Source organism: Anopheles coluzzii, chromosome 2 (assembly GCF_943734685.1).
Source record: "Anopheles coluzzii chromosome 2, AcolN3, whole genome shotgun sequence".
NCBI classification, from domain to species: Eukaryota; Metazoa; Arthropoda; class Insecta; order Diptera; family Culicidae; genus Anopheles; species Anopheles coluzzii.
Genome location: NC_064670.1, coordinates 122142631 through 122158204, shown reverse-complemented (window position 1 = coordinate 122158204; position 15574 = coordinate 122142631). Strand labels below are relative to the sequence as shown.

Genomic DNA, 15574 nt, shown 5'->3' with positions numbered 1-15574 from the left:
TTTGGCCAGCGGACTTGATTGAAGGTGTAATGTGAAATGGCGGCGCCCGGTTGGTACAGTGTGCAGTGACAGCAGACGGATTTGACAGAAGCGATCGAAATGGCGTTCAACGCTGTCAAACAAGAGATCGTGATATTTGTTCCATTTTACCGTTGCTTCAAATATTTGATGCAAGGAAATACTTTTGCATAGAAATCAACACAACGAGGACCTCCCATTGTACAACATCGTTTTATTCAAGTCATCTCCATAGAGCAGTGCGGGTGCATAAATCATTGTTTCTCGCTCTTTTATCTATTCTTATCCTCAACTCTTCTTGAAGTCTCTTCCCGTTCATCTTTTCAACAACCTTACTAACTTCTCACTTAGAAATCTAACGCTGAAAATAATGAAAAGACGCATACTTTAAGCATTTTCTTTTTATTTCAACAGACAGATGGAATGTTGCTTCATCGCTGCTACGCTTAACGCACGGCCTTGTAGGCCACGGATGGAGGTGTTGAAAGTTCCCGAGGGAAATATGGTGTTATGGGCTCACCCGTGGATGAGAGATGTATGGCGATAGTGGCCGGCCTCAATGGCTAACTGCTCGACGGTTGCAGTACCTGCAGAATGATCCAGCCGAAGCACTACCGCCGTTGGCTTATTACTACAAGACGGCTCCAGAGGCGGTAAACGCACCTGTAGGCGTGCGTACTTTTGATGAATATTTATGTTCTGGTTTGCAATCTTATTAGTCAGATTCAAACAGTTAGGATTCTTCCGCACTCCCTCACACACACCCATAGGAGCGACTACCGCTACCTTACGGATAGCTTTGGCAGCTGAGATGGAGGGCGACCTAACCATTGACACCCTGTTTTGCTCCACGACCTGGACCTTGGCGACAGATTCCAGCGTCATTGGTTTTGTATCTCCGACACCGGAGGGAGCTCGCCGCAGCGCCAGACGCTGGAGTGGACCCCGGGATATTATAGATATTACCGGCGGATCCTCCTCGCCAGTGCTACGGGGTGGAAGTGTGTCTAAAAATTGAAATGATGCATGGAAGTTAGATGTTATGCATAATGGATGCCATGGCCGACTTACCGGTCACATTCATTGGATCCAATACGGCATCATTCCTTTGAGGTAGAGCTCGTTCAGCTGAAATACATTGCACAGGGGTTATTTCAACCTATTTTCTTTTTTCCCAGCTTTCGATTACCTGTGGCCGAAGGCTCCAATTCGACTCCCTCCAAACGACGCCTAAATATGCGTCGGCCAATGAGGTCAGACAACATCTTGTCCCGTTGAGCAGCCAATGTTACTCCATTCCTTTGCGGTTCGCCTGAAATACATTGTCTATCGAATATTTGCTCACAACTGTTGACTGTTTTCACTTACCCACGGCCGGAAGTTGTCTTTGGTTTGCAAATTCACATTGCCATTCTACCATACGCCGCTTTATCAAGCGCCTACGGGCGTTCTGCAACGAACCTGTTTCCTTCTCCCGATTGGTGGCCATTTTTACTTGGATTTTTACCAAAATTCTAAGCTCCAAAGATCGACGAAAGAGCGCACTTGAATCGCATCGTTGACGTTTGTCAACTCCGGTGTTTACGTTATTTTGGCGCCGATGAAAACTTTCACAAGTGAGAACGAGATGGCAGTAGTTAAGCAGAGACAGTGTATGCATGATGGCCGCTTGGAGTGAAATATTTCATAGCATGACTTCGAGGGGGAAAGAGAAGTGCTATGCAAAAGAGCGAGAGACAGAGATTTTCTATGGCAAGAATCACACACTGAGATCGGCTTTAGTTGAATGTTGGTCATAATATGCTGCATAGTTTTGCTTATTTCATTTAATATTTTCATTAGAATGGTATTTTCAATTCCTTTAACGTTCAAAATCACTCAAAAAGACATTTTTGAGCATTTTGTAGATGGGATCGTCGTGATAATAAGCGAAAGCAAAGACAAAGTTAACACCGACGTTTCGGACATTTGGCGCCAACGATCCGAATGAACACCCCCTGCCTTTGACCAGGTGCTTTCCCGCGGGGTTTTATTTAATTTGGAATTATAAATATGTTGAGAATGTGAATATACTTTTTGCCTACCGCAGAGGATCATATACGTCCTAATCGTGTTCCTTCGCTACTAGCCGGTTCTGAACAAGCTTGCCGTTTTCTCCCTTTCCTCCTTTCCTGATGCAGTGTAAATCGGGCTGCTTTTAAGCTGTACCACCTGTTCGGGCTACTCTATTTCTTCTTTCTTCGCGTACGATAGGCTGGAGCTGGAATTTGCTTACGCCGTTGAGAAAAGGTGGTTCGTGCGTCATATTGGATTGGAAAATGTGAGAGATTGTTTTTGTCCAGACCTGACCCGGGAAAATGTTCAAACGAAAAAACCCCTAACAATTAACAATTGGTGGTAATGGTGGCTCGGCTAAAACACACTGCTAACCAATGATATGCGTCCTTCTCTCTCTCTTGTGCAAAAACTACAACCGAGAACTAGTTAAAATGAGATGCATGAGATGAATATCTATTCCAATTAGAATTTCTGCAACACTTGCAAGCACGAGCGCAAAGACAAACTATCACTCATAAGCACTAAATATCATCCTGTGAGAAGGTAATTTTCCTCGTAGTTGCTACGTCCCTAGCACAACTAAAACGAAAACAACGTATACTTAAAAGCTTGGTTCGTTTTACCAAAACGGAAATTCAAATGAACATGTAAAGTATCGAAATTTAACACTAAAAATGTAGAGTACGGCAACATTTCGCTTTGAAAAGTTAGTACAGAGTAATCAATTCAGCAAACTTTCTATCCATTAATTCAAATTCTATTCTTTGACGCGATTCGTTACTGTTGCCAAAACAATTTTAAATAATATTTTAACCCTCCTCTTTTGGGTCGGGTTTCGTTTTCGAAGTAATAGTACCTTAAACGCAAAAAAAGATATGCCGCACAGGCTTGTAAAGGTAATTTTGGTAACGCGTTCGTGAATATAGTTTTTTTTCGAACCCCTATCACAAGGAATGTTTCTTAACACTGGTGGTGCTAAACACAAAAAAGTAAGGTAAATAGTTCATTAGTACCGCTATTTCAATCGAACAATTCGTGGAGAGATAAGTGAGAACAACGATAGTGGGGAGAACCGCTATGGCCGGTTTGTCATGTGTTTGTATAAAGTAGTTTGACTGTGAAACTGAATCAGTAATATCGAGCCGTAGTATGTAAGATGCTTTCTGCTCTTCTAGCATCATTCGAAAGCGGGTCGCCTTTCGTTTCGATAAACGTTTCCTTCTCTGTGCTGGCAAGAAGGATTGCACCGGTTTGACCCTCTTCCCTGATCCTTCCTAACCACAAAATACACTAAAACAACAAGAATATTGATGATGGCTGGCTCTTACCGCGATGGGGGGGATTCTCTTCTAGCTTTCCCATACAGCTACACACTCACACACACATAGCGGTGTCGGCTACGAACGAGCATCTCTTAAACACTAGGCGTAGCAGCGCCGCCTCGCAACACACGTGTGCGAAGCATATTGGACTATAACATTGGCGCCATTGGCGGACAAAGCATGCGCGCAGCACCAAGTAGCAGCGCCACCTTCGATCTACTTCAAGCTATTGCACCGTGTATCCTTGTACAGTATGTTTACGCTGCTGTCGTACTTGGCCCGGGCTAGCACCGCCGGTTCCCCGTTGCCGTCCGCATCGGTGGCCGTCCTGTCCGATCCGGAGTAGTTTACCTGCGCTACACTGTGCCGTTGTGCCAGGGGCGTTTTGTTGTTGTTGTTCCGTACGTGTGGCAGAGTGTTTGAGTTGCCTTTCATCTGCAAACGAGGTGAAAAATGTGTATAACGAGACCATTCCCTGGGTAGGAGAGAGTGTCCTTGTTCTATCGATCGCTTACGCTTGCATCTGTGGTGGCATACGACTGGAACGTGGGAGCGGGTGCATTAACGTCCCGCTTGGTGGCCACCTTCTCCTGTATCGAGTTGAGCGTCTTGGACAGCCACGGTTGCCAGCTGCTGCGTGTCGCCTGCAGCTCGGTAACGGTTGTGTTTAGCTGGTGATGAAGATCCTACGAAAGAAAATCAACACCATTTGTATCATAATGTCCAGCTAAATTCTACAAAGCCTCGCTCACTTACCTGATTCTTACACTCCGCCTCAACCTGTGCCAGCTTGGTTTGGGCCAGCTCGAGCTCCAGCTCCCGTATTCGCTGCGACGCAATCACCAGCGGATCTAGCGGCCCAAGCCCACCAATAACGGCGGACGGTGCCGCATTTTTACCCGCGGTGCCAGCCGAACTACTACCGTCCGGCTGGTCAGTGGCAAGCGGATGCGTTTGCTGCTCATTATTGTTGTTGACGGTATTCGCCTGATGGAAGTTTTTCCCATAGCTCTTGTGCAGCGGAGACGAGTGTGGTATGCTTGCCGTGCATTTACTGCAAGTGGAAATCGTTTTCTACAACAAAGAAAAAGAAAAAGGTAAAAAAAGCTCATGTCCATGGTCGCGCGGCGCTCATCTCACCGTCAAATCATCCAGCATGGTGTGCAGCTTTCCATTTTCCGCCTCCTGTCGCTGTATGATGCGCTTGTAGTCCTGTATAATGCCCGCATTCTTTCGATCTTCCCGTGCCATCGCTTCAATCTTTTCGTTCAGTGCCACAATTTCCTGCTGCAGCTTGGTGCGCTCCTCGCCGTACCGCTGCTCGTACTGCTTCAGCTCCTGCTCCTTTCGCTCCGTCTCCTCCTTCTTGGCCAGATACTCCAGCTCGTACTTTTTCAGCTTCTTCACCTTACACTCGAACGAAAGCTTCATCAGCTTCTTGGCCTGCGTTTCGCTGCGGCACTTCTTCGGCAGCGTCACGCGGAAGTACTTCAGGATGCCCTCAAAGTCCAGCTCGAGCAGATCCTTGCGGCAAACGCTTAGCAGCGTTAGGGCGACCTGGAACAGCACCGGTATGCCGTCGAGCAGAAACACATCGAGGATGTAGAATACGAAGTACAGCGGAAAGCGGGCGGTAAACAGCGTCAGGAACCACTGGCTCGCGAACATGTGCGACTCGACGCCCATCTGGGCAAAGTGTTCGTACAGATCGGGCAGCTGATCCTTCATCAGGCGGTTCAGCTGGTACAGCCGCAGGTAGAGCGATTCGAAGCCCATCTTGTACATATCCCGCAGGCCGTAGTTGTACATCAGGGCCACCAGCACACAGAACGCTTGCTCTTCGGGCATCTGCAAGGAGAATATTACACAAAAGGGGGTTGATCAATATGTCCCTTAAACCTTCCTCCGAAATACTTACATGCAGCAGCAGACTGGCCGCGATGAAGCTCAACCCCTGACAGTAGCCCACCTCCGTGTCGTACACCGCGTACGCCTTCGACACCTTGTACAGATTCTCCTGGCCCGTGCCGCCATTTTCCTTGAAAAACTTGTGCGCCGGAAACGTCCGATTGATGTCCCGCTGGATAACCGACTCGCAGCTCGTCTCCTTCGTAATCAGCACCCGGTACGAGTCGAACATTTCCGTCCGATTCTCCACGCACGCCAACCGCTGCCAGATTGTGGCACGCAGCGGCTCCGGAATGCCCATCCGCACCAGGGCGGGCAGATTTTTGGGCCGCTTTTCCGGCCCCTCCTGGTACCACTCCACGATGATGCCCTGCCACTCGTCCAGCTGGGCGGCGGAACAGTTCTTCGACACCTCGCCCGTACCGCTCAGCAGCGGTTCGTCCCCGTCCGAGCTGTAGTCGGTCGGGCTGGGGTCGTCAAAGTCCTGCATCGACTGCACGCTGGCCGAGTTGCGGAAGGTCCAGTTTTTGAAGTTAAAGTTCAGCGACAGCGACGACGCGGCGGACGGTGCCTGCGGCTCCACGATCTCGTCCGAATGATCGATCGAATCCACCTCCCACGTGCCCTCGCCGTTTTCGCGCAGCGTCAGGTAGAAGTGCAGCAGCAGCGGCCGCTTGTTGCTGAACATGTTCGGCACGATGCGCAGCTCGCTCTGGGACAGGATCGCGACGCACGTCTCGATCACGAACCGCACCGGCTCCTGGATACCCTTGATGACTAGATCCACCGCGACGGTGAGCGCTTTTTTGGGCGTCTCCATGTTGAGCGGCTCGAACGCGTTCGCCTTCCATTCGGCCTTGATTTGGTACGGAAATTGGGAGAAGTTTGCCCCGCTCGCCGCACCGCTGGTACCACTTGCCGTGTTAGCACCACCGCAATTGCTGCTGCTGCTGGCGGCGTTGTTGCCTGTGCCGCTGCTCGCGGGTGTATTACCTTCCGGTGGCTTCACGTACCCCATGCTAACCATGTCGAGCAGCTGCATGTCGGCCTGGCGCACGATTCGGCCCGGACTCAGCAGCACCCCGAAGCACCGTTCGATCAGCAGGGAGGGAAAGCGGTCGGACGGCACTTGCCGCACCGTAATGCACACCTCCTTGTCCGTTCGGCACCGCAATCGGAAGCTGGACTTGACGTCGCGCGGCACCGTCACGTAGCTGCTGTTCCGTTCCTTCTCCTTTATTTCGAGCGACACCGCAAACTCGTACATGGCCGACTGGATCGGGTTGCCCGCGGTGTCGGACGTGACCGAGGAGAGCATCACGTTGACGCCACTCTCTGCCAGGGAGGTGGTCATGCTGGCCGGTATGCTCGGAGGCAGCACGCGCTGGAAGGCTTTCGAGAAGCAGGCTGCAAGAAGGGTTTGGATTAGAAGCGAATTTAGAAGGTTGAAACATACAATTAGAGTAACAAAAAAGATAAATAAATCAAATGTGAGGAAACTTTAAACCCTATAAAACTCAAGCAGAATATGCAATGCAATTGAAATGAAAATGAAAGAATAATATGACGCCTCTAGTAGCTGAAGAAATTTTGAAATTTTGATAAACCTAGTTTCATTCTCGTAACAATATTTGAAGTTTGTCAATGTTTGAATAGGAATCATTTAAAAAATAATAATATAAAACTAAAACAAGTTAAAAACTCATCAAATTAAAGCATAAGCAAACAAAAACTACGCAAAAAAACCAATTTAAGGAATGATGAAAATTAATCTACAAGACCAAAAAAACAAGAACGAACGACTACTTAAAGCTCTTTGTGACTCGCCTAAACATGCTACACAACACACACAGAGACAGACACACACTTACTGCTGACTTGCGTGACCGCTTCCGGGATGTTGCAGCGAAACACATGGCACTGATGGACGGCCGTTTCCTGTGATTCCCCATGGGACCAGGTGAAGGCAAAGCAGGCCTGATCGGGCGAACCGACCGGACCGCGGGCAAAGAACAGTATCCGCAGCACCTCGTACGTTGCCACCACCGCGTTCGACTCACAGTCGTACAACCTGCCAGATGGTGGTGGTGTTGGTGGGGGAAAGGGTGTTGGAAAAGCATGGGGGAGCGAATAGGTGAGATATATGTCCAGTTAGTTCTAATACACAACCAACCACCGAGCAAACGCACCCACACACACGCACACACTGTACTTACACTACGAGCCCCTCGGAACAGGTCGGAATGCTGACGGACACTTTCAGCCCGAGCGGACTGTCGGATCCACTGCCCGGTTCGGGACCGACACCGGCACCAGCTCCTCCTCCACCGCCCGCATTCATTTCCGTCACTTTCTGCAGTATTTCGCGCTCCGACTTAGGCGCATTAATGCGCGACGCACCGAGATACGTGACGCCGCTGAATATCGTACAGTCCTGATCGATGTCGGACAGCTCTTCATCGGTTTCACCGGCGGCAGCACCACCACCACCGCCGCCACCTGCTACCGGTTTCATGTCGTCCTTCTTCTCCGTCAGCGGGCTACTATCCAGGCAGTCGTAGAACACGGACTGTCCTACCCCGCGACCGATCAGCCCGTCCGGGGAGAGCAGCGCATTTGGCGTCGTGTCGGTAGAACCACCGCCGCCGAAGTTGGCCCCCAAGCTTTGCAGCCCAAGTCGCAGCGAGGTGGGAACTTGCGGCTTCTTCGACGCGCTCGTGCCGCCGTCTTGTGCCGTTGAACCGTGCTTTTCGGGACTCCGGACGGCCACTGGGGTGGCTGTACCGTTTTCGGGTGGGGGTTGAGACAACACACACACACGTACAATAAGCCACCAGTGTGGGAAAGGGATGTTTCAAAACAAAGAACAAGAGCAAATAAAGCAGGATGAGTTATGTGTGGCGAATGGTGAAAGAAGGTTAACACATACAAACTTCCTATCGCTATCGGGGAACTCATTAGTAAAGTTAGAATCTACAATGCGACGCAATTTTACGTGTTACGTTTACAAAATCATAAAACATACGAAAAAAGTCTTGCAATCGAATTGATAACGAAAACAAAAGAAACGGACGGGAAATTGCCCTATTCAAACATGACATGGATCTCTTGCTTTCCAATATAGTGTTAAAAGTACTTTGCTCTCTCTCTCTCTTCTTTACCTTTATTGGAAGCGCTCGGATCGCTCGCCCCGCTCAGTGTCCGCTCCTCCTCCAGCTCGTGTATCACCTCGTTCATGTTCTTCTCCAGATCCATCATGTTGCCGCTACCCTCGATGTTCAGTATCGGCGAGATGGCGGTCAGCTTTTTGCCTTCCGGTCGCTTACTCACGCCTTCTCCCGCCGCCTCCTCCTTGCACCCGCCTTCTCCAGCACCGCGCTTCTCCTGCTCACCGTCGTCCGCAATGCACTCAGCTAGATCAGCACCAATGTCACCGCCACCGTCGCTGCGGCCGCAGCCATTCGCTTCCGTGCTGCGTATCGGGTCCCGCCCCAGCCGGTGACCCGCCAGCGCACCTCCACTGCCGTCCGCAAGCTCTTCCGCTGGGGAGGGCGCTTCGGGGACGATCTCGTACTCGCCGCTCGTCGTCACCGAGTCGGACGATTTGATGCTCAGACTGTCCTCGGACTTGGGACCCGGTGTGTCGGCACCGCCACCACTGGATGCGGCCACTGGTGTTGTGGGTTGCTGGACGGGAGAGTGGTCCCCGGAAGTACTGTCGGGGTGGTGTACGACGTTCTTTTCCAACTTGCTGCTGCTGCTGCTGCTGCGACTGTCCACACCAGCAGCGCTTGTGACGCCTCCTTCCTTACTGATGGCGGCAGCAGATGAATTGCGCTCTTTCTTTGTCGTCGTCGTCGTCGTCGTGTGGTGCGCTCTGCCCGACTGTTTTTCCATACTGGAAGGGAAGCGCACTTGAACCGGGGAGGGGGTAGGGTATTAGGCGCGATACCCGATGTCGATAATGCTCCGCCTGTGGGCGTGTGTATGTGTAACCCCGTGGACCTCCCCTCCGTGCGGCCGTCGTCACGGGAATGATTCACACGGTGACACAAATACACAACTATTCTCTCGCTCTCTCTCTCTCTCTTCGTCGCTCTCTTCTTGGACGGTTGGAATTACCCACGAAGAGAAGCTATGCTATGGTAAAGTCGCCTGGCAGGGCAATCACGATGATGACCTCCGAGACGGCGTCGTCGCTTGTCCGCACCACCTCCGCACCACCCAAACAAGGGGCGCAACCACGCACCAAAGATGCGTTGCGTTGCGTAGAGAGTGAGAGATAGGCGCCCTCCAGCTGGTGGTTTACATTGTTGTTGTTTGATTTTTTAAAGGCGGGTGGGTTTTGATTTTCCCTTTTTCGCTTGGTTGAGTGGCAAATTGCTTGCTTCGTCCAATTGTTTGCAATACTTTACACTTTTCCCACGGAAATTGTCGACACACAACAGTATATCCTGCAAAACAAAAGGGGAATGAGGAGAGACATCAGTATCGGTAAATTAAACGCGTTTTTCAATAAGCAATCACGTGTGATAAGGGCAAACAATTATCTATCGATGTAAAATAACAACTCCACACACCAGGAGAACGGGCACTGATAATCCACTCGACCGAAACACGTGCCGCAATCGCAATCGAGTTACCATTGGATGGGAGGATTTGGTGGAGACACGCTCACTCAACTGTTCGGCTCGAGTCATTAGAGAGTTTGTTTGCTCAAGGGCTCCACGGAAAACCTTTCCCTGCTACTGGACAAGCTGAACAAATATGGCACCAGAACTGTTTTTCACATTTCTACTCGGTAAGATGTTGTGGGGCGGACACGCGTTAGATTACAGTTTCCATAAGAATTCTTCCATCTTTTTTAGGAGATTGGTTTATCACACACTTTGAACGCGTACCATCCGAAATCACCTTGCTTGCCTCTCGCTCACTCTATCCAATCATGAATTCCATGCCAAGGTAAGAAATTCACCGCCTGCTTGCGTCTCGCTGCATAAACGCTCCCCCTCCCCACCATTTGCCCGGAATACATTCGAGGTTCTGTTTTATGTCTTCAATCGTGTGAATGTGGCTGAGTGTGTGTGGCGCGCGCGAATGAAATATCGATTTTCCAAGGACTATTTAACCGGAGGACTCTGCTGCCAGGTCGCTGCCAGAACGGGCGAGCCTCCCACCTCCCCTCTTTCTCTGCTGCTAGTTTTGCATCGCAGAAGGAAAAGGCATCAAACAGAGAAAGGTATTATGTGTGTGTGTGGTGAGACAGATGAATTCAAACTGTTCCCGTCCCTGTATCTCCTTCCTCAAGGCTATTGTATTCTGGTGCTTAGACGCTTCCTGATTATGATGAACCTGCTGGGCACCTACGAATAAGTGCTGGAAAGATTGTTTTTCTTCGCAAACTGATAAACTCTGCATGCGCGCTGTCGCTATTTCTGTGCTGATGCACCACCACCACCACCACTGCGAAGAAGAAAACCTAACAAAACACAAACTCTTGTCTGGAAAGTCTTGTTTTAGTAGGTCATTTCGATGGGATTGTTTTCGACTGCGTGGCCATTTACGGTTCGATTATATCACGCATTAACTTTGTTCAATAACGATGGAAGAAACATAAAATTGCAGAAATTACGATTAGAGGCACACACACACACTCACACACAATCACACACAGCGGAAAAGTGCACTCAACACAAAACTTTTCCTCCGAACAACTCCTCTGACGGTGCACAGGAAAAAAGGCCAAGAACGGTTTGTATCGATGTAAATCTTTAGCGACTTTCTGTTCACAGCACAAAGCAACACTAATCTACCTATTAAGCGTATCATTTACCTCAGAAAGTAGAATATTTCCTGTGTTTTTTGCAAGCAACTATCGAGCGTACACAGGGGGGAGATAACACTTTTTTTCACAGAATGCAAAAACAAACCAACAACAACTGCAAACGTCAAATTTCTTCCATCGATCGCCCCGTACAAACATGGACGTTCGAATATCGCTGCATCTCGCTCATTTTCTCTACCCTTCCTTTAGTTGCCTACAGTGCTCGTTTGAAAGTGAGCTTTTGTGCTCATCTCCTCTCCCACTTCACTTCAAACGCTTCGTCCACCTTTGTACACATATGCCTTTCGTTATGTCATGCCATCTCTTTCGCGCATATGGACGCGTGAAAAAACGTAAACAAACTTGGTGGTTGACTAAATTTAATGTGCACAATTTTGTTCAATTATTTGCAACAGAATTTCATTGAGTACATTAATCAAAGCATCGTTAGAAGTTCAATACCTTCAGTTCATAAAAAGCCACCACCGGATCAGCTGATGCATTAGCGGAACATGTATGAGCAAGTGAGATGGCGGAGCTCAGATGCTAATATGACACACAAGCATGAAATGTAGGTCCCCGTGGGGTCAATGAGGGAGAGGGAGGTGGTGGAGTGTATTTATTTTCTTGGCCATTTAATTTTACCCACCAATACAATCTCACACAAGCGCAAGCTTTTGCACCCTCAAAATACCTCACAACGACTTACAAAAACGCTCGCCAGCGAGGGAAAATCGCACCGTTGGCGAGCTCGTGAAAATTGGCTTTTGCTTAGCAGGGGCCGGTCTTCCATGGCGCGTTCAGGCGCGAGCGATGAAAGCTTGTACGCATTGCGATGCTGTTTTTGTCTCGCTCTAGCAATAATTGTGTTGATGGTATCTCGCTCTCTCTTGTTTGATTCACCAGAAACTATGGGCGAACGTACGCGTTTTAACGGACAATGTGTTCAACATTTGAAAACTAACGGTCGTGCCACGTGCATTCAAACAGTAAATAATATCTCGCGATTTCGGTTGTGATTTAAGTAGGAATAAAAGTACACCCAAACACAGAGTTAAATTTTATTAAGTTGGTTTTATTTATACACCGCAGTTGCAATGGGTTTTTGTTTCGGTTGGTTTTGACTTGACCTGATAGGTTCCACAGTAGAGAGTGCTGCTGTTGCCGTAATGGGTAATACAATTTTTATGATTTTTTTAGCTTTCGTGCAAGAAACATTCCATTATTTTCGGTTGAAATAGTATCATTTCGATCATTTTCTGCTTTATAGCTCATTCAATCTCATTCTTTCTGTATCATTTATGTCGGTTTTTGCTTTCATTTCACTTTCATTGGTTGTGTTGTCTATTTGGACTGGACTTTTGTTGAGAAGAACAAAATTGAAGGGTTTGAAATAATTTAATTCAAAACATTCTTGCTTCAATCTGTCTCCTGTCTCGTCATTCCTGCTACGGGCCTATTGGATAGGTATTCTAAGGTTAATACATTTTACTAAACTGTATTCAGCTAAAGAGTCAAAAGATGGGGTGCCGAGCTATTCTCTTACCGCATTTAGCCTCATCGAATTGGCCACACATCTCATTTCCTAAGCAGAATCGAACGGATTCTGATGCTTCATGCTTTGCATTCACGATTTATTCCGCGATTCGACGTATTGCGATCCTTCGTTTGCGCCAAGGATAATCACAACATAGTTTACTTACTGCAGTCCACAGTCAATTCGCTAAATTTAACCAAATGGGTGAATCAAAATTGCTTCTTCAATCACACTCTATCATTTCATTACTCTTCCATCGCTCAAACCTTTCAATTTCTTTGAAATTCATACGCGTTTGATCTTGAACCATGAAAAATATTGCAGCCAAGCTGTCTAATTGGTATCTAACGAAGCGATCCATCTCCAACACCAAAAGGAAGGAACCAAATGATGGAAATAATTGTTCGCTGCTTGTACTACTCAAAAGAGAAATCTTAAACTAAAATATGTATATTTCTCTTCTCTCGGTACCATTCTGGAGGACCTTGGAGGGCTTCCCATCGATCACATAACGCATGTTCTGCTCATTTTGGTATTTTTCAAGTTGGAATTTTGCTTTCAGCCAGTCTGCCAGTTGAGTAATTCTAGTTGGTATGGGTTAGCTAGTTAAGTTATGTGAGGTTATGAAAGTGTGCCTGTTCTTCCTTTTTAATTTTCGTAGTATTAAGTACATTCAAGTGTCCTGCGTAGTTGCTGCGCATTCTTCGGACCCTTAGCGTAATGCGTAATATCTGCCCTGTATTTCAGCTTCGTGACGATAAGTCTTTTACGTTAGTTCTGTAGCGTGTACGTGGAATAATCAGTTTCGATTATAGCTATCGCTTGCTTGAGTTGTGCCCTACACTTTGATCGAGCTGCTGATCGCCTGGTTTGCTCCATCTGTCTCCCAAAAGTGTACTGCAAAACACGAGCTGAATTTAGTTTTTATTAGGTTGATAAGAATTAATGTAAGATCGTTTCTAACCTATGTACACACTGGATAGGCAACAGACGGAACTTGCCGTGCCTGGCCTCTCTCCTGCATTAGCTTACGATACTTCCTCATGCTTCGGGCAGTGAATGTCCTTGGATGTGCAGTGCGGGACAGCACTTTTCATCAAATATTGTTAGCAATTAGTTTAAATTTTAACTACACTCACGATATTAATTGCTGATAGAAGAAATGGATGAATTCCTTTACGCTACTCCTGCTCGTGCTACCAAGCCACGAACGCTTTACTATTTACTGTATAAGTCCTCATGCGCACGATCTAATGCCTCTTTCTCGTGGTCAAATTCAAACCATCCAAAGAGCTTTTTCTAAAGAGCTAACATAATAGCTTCATCCGATATTCGATCGTGGAATAGAGACAGCTCCAGTTACTAAGTGTCTTATTATTGAACCATGCAGCAACCGTTTTATTCCACGATCGTATAGCTCCGCAACATGTAATTTAATCATCCCCTTTCACTCAACTTCAAAATTGTCCAACATGCGCTTGGAGCTCTTACAAATGTAATAGTTGTATAAAAATGCTACTAGACTGATTACTCGATTCAATAAAGATGAATGTGGTGTGTGAAGTGCTTAGTAATGCCCAGCGCAAAAGACAAGACAGACCTATGCGCCAATGATACTATCCCTAACGTTTCGACATTACATTTAAGATCCTGTGGCATTCTGAAGAGCAACAGGCCCTACAGCAGTACTCTGCCGCTTGTCTTAACGATCTGAGACTGAAACTTGCAATTCTGAGGTATATCATTGTACAGCGATCTGTACAGCTGCTTAATTGGATTTTGTTATTGTTTTCGATATCGATCAATATGTTATCTAGTATGTATCATGGCTGTATGTACACTAATGCCACTATGCATGGTAGTGCTGTACGCGCTGTTATACATATGATCGTGCTGTTATACGGCCTCCAAACTGTCCACTATGTATAATATTCGATTTAGCAAAGTAGAAAAAAACATAGATCGTTTATATTCGATCCTGGCATTGGATAAGAGACAAGTGTAAAGTTTGCATTTGAATGCGGACCTTGCTGATATATTAATGTGTATGTGTTTCTATTCGGCGTGATAATGTAAGCTGCCTCAGCGAATCATTAGCCTACACGCACCACACAGCTGTACACAAGCCCACAGCTTACAGTCTACTTGGTTTTTATTTTATTTATTTGCTTCTGAAACCAACAACGAGCAGGACAATGTACAAGGGTGCACCTACAAGGAAAGCACCGGTTCCATCGGTCCTGGAAAAACGTCGAAAAAATGTATTTCTCTACTAAAGTAATGCAACCGTTCCTTACGAATTCCTTACGAATCGCTTCCCGTTTTTTCTCCATTTTATTGACCACCAGTCACTTTTACGCGCACACAAGGCCCACACCACATGGTTTTTTTCGTTCGTTTTTGTTTTGGGGCAGGGTGGGCCAATCAGTCCTCTGGTGGTACGTACGATCAGATCAGTCATCGATCAGTGTCAGTCGTGTGGGGGTGTTTCAGTCAGTCAGTGAGACAAATTTGATCTAGAACCCTAGAACTACCCGAGAAGGCTTGGCTTCTGCTTCGCTACACTCACTTTCGCTTGTTATCACGTTTCACTTTTCACACATTCACACAAAAAATGCTCTCTCCCCAGAGATATGAAACCTGAATCTAATGTGTGTCTACGCTTGCGTAGTGGTTCGATTAATGTTTGATGGCTGGCTGGGGATTGGCTTAGCTCTACGTTTGCTTTAAGATACATCTAATAGGGATAGGGGGATATGATGTGTTTTGCTGCCTAATTATTATTACTTTTAGGTGAAACACGGGACATCCTTAACACCTTCAAAGCTGGTTCGCTTGCCGTTATAGTACGATAACATGTGGTCTATAGTTTGTTTTTGCTTACTGAAGATCGAGTTGATGCTACAA

At 47.2% G+C, this 15574-nt stretch overlaps 2 protein-coding genes and 1 long non-coding RNA gene across 4 annotated transcripts; 1 reads left to right on the top strand and 2 right to left on the bottom strand.

Moving 5' to 3' along the window:
* Positions 1–266: 266 nt before the first annotated feature.
* On the bottom strand, positions 267–1935 carry LOC120947849 (uncharacterized). Its single transcript, XM_040363616.2, has 4 exons — positions 1387–1935; positions 1208–1330; positions 1090–1146; positions 267–1025 (listed from the first exon to the last, which is right to left on the bottom strand). Exons 1-4 carry the CDS (start codon positions 1676–1678, stop codon positions 535–537), a joined length of 963 nt encoding a protein of 320 aa, XP_040219550.2. The 5' UTR covers positions 1679–1935; the 3' UTR covers positions 267–534.
* Positions 1936–2020: 85 nt separating this feature from the next.
* Positions 2021–11253, bottom strand: LOC120947846 (rab GTPase-activating protein 1). Of its 2 annotated transcripts, XM_040363612.2 has the most exons (9): positions 11140–11253; positions 8468–9760; positions 7523–8084; positions 7178–7377; positions 5317–6713; positions 4539–5246; positions 4155–4472; positions 3914–4084; positions 2021–3833 (listed from the first exon to the last, which is right to left on the bottom strand). In XM_040363612.2, the coding sequence occupies exons 2-9, from the start codon at positions 9201–9203 to the stop codon at positions 3615–3617; spliced, it is 4311 nt and encodes a 1436-aa protein (XP_040219546.2). In that variant the 5' UTR covers positions 9204–9760; positions 11140–11253; the 3' UTR covers positions 2021–3614. The 2 variants fall into 2 exon arrangements, with proteins under 2 accessions (XP_040219546.2, XP_040219547.2); XM_040363613.2 differs by lacking the exons at positions 7178–7377; positions 7523–8084.
* Positions 9846–10956, top strand: LOC120947852 (uncharacterized). The gene is made up of 3 exons (XR_005750903.2): positions 9846–10107; positions 10175–10545; positions 10615–10956. It is a non-coding gene; the product is annotated as an uncharacterized LOC120947852 (long non-coding RNA).
* Positions 11254–15574: the final 4321 nt, after the last annotated feature.

Bases quoted from the DNA above. Each gene is read 5' to 3' on its own strand.
- LOC120947846 (XM_040363612.2), bottom strand. From the start codon at position 9,203: ATGGAAAAACAGTCGGGCAGAGCGCACCACACGACGACGACGACGACG. The intron at 8,085-8,467 runs GTAAAGAAGAGA...AAAACGGTACAG, and splicing joins TCCGAGCGCTTCCAATAAAG to CCACCCCAGTGGCCGTCCGG. The intron at 4,473-4,538 runs GTGAGATGAGCG...TCTTTGTTGTAG, and splicing joins CCATGCTGGATGATTTGACG to AAAACGATTTCCACTTGCAG.
- LOC120947849 (XM_040363616.2), bottom strand. From the start codon at position 1,678: ATGCATACACTGTCTCTGCTTAACTACTGCCATCTCGTTCTCACTTGT. The intron at 1,331-1,386 runs GTAAGTGAAAAC...AATGTATTTCAG, and splicing joins AAGACAACTTCCGGCCGTGG to GCGAACCGCAAAGGAATGGA. The intron at 1,026-1,089 runs GTAAGTCGGCCA...TTCAATTTTTAG, and splicing joins GGATCCAATGAATGTGACCG to ACACACTTCCACCCCGTAGC.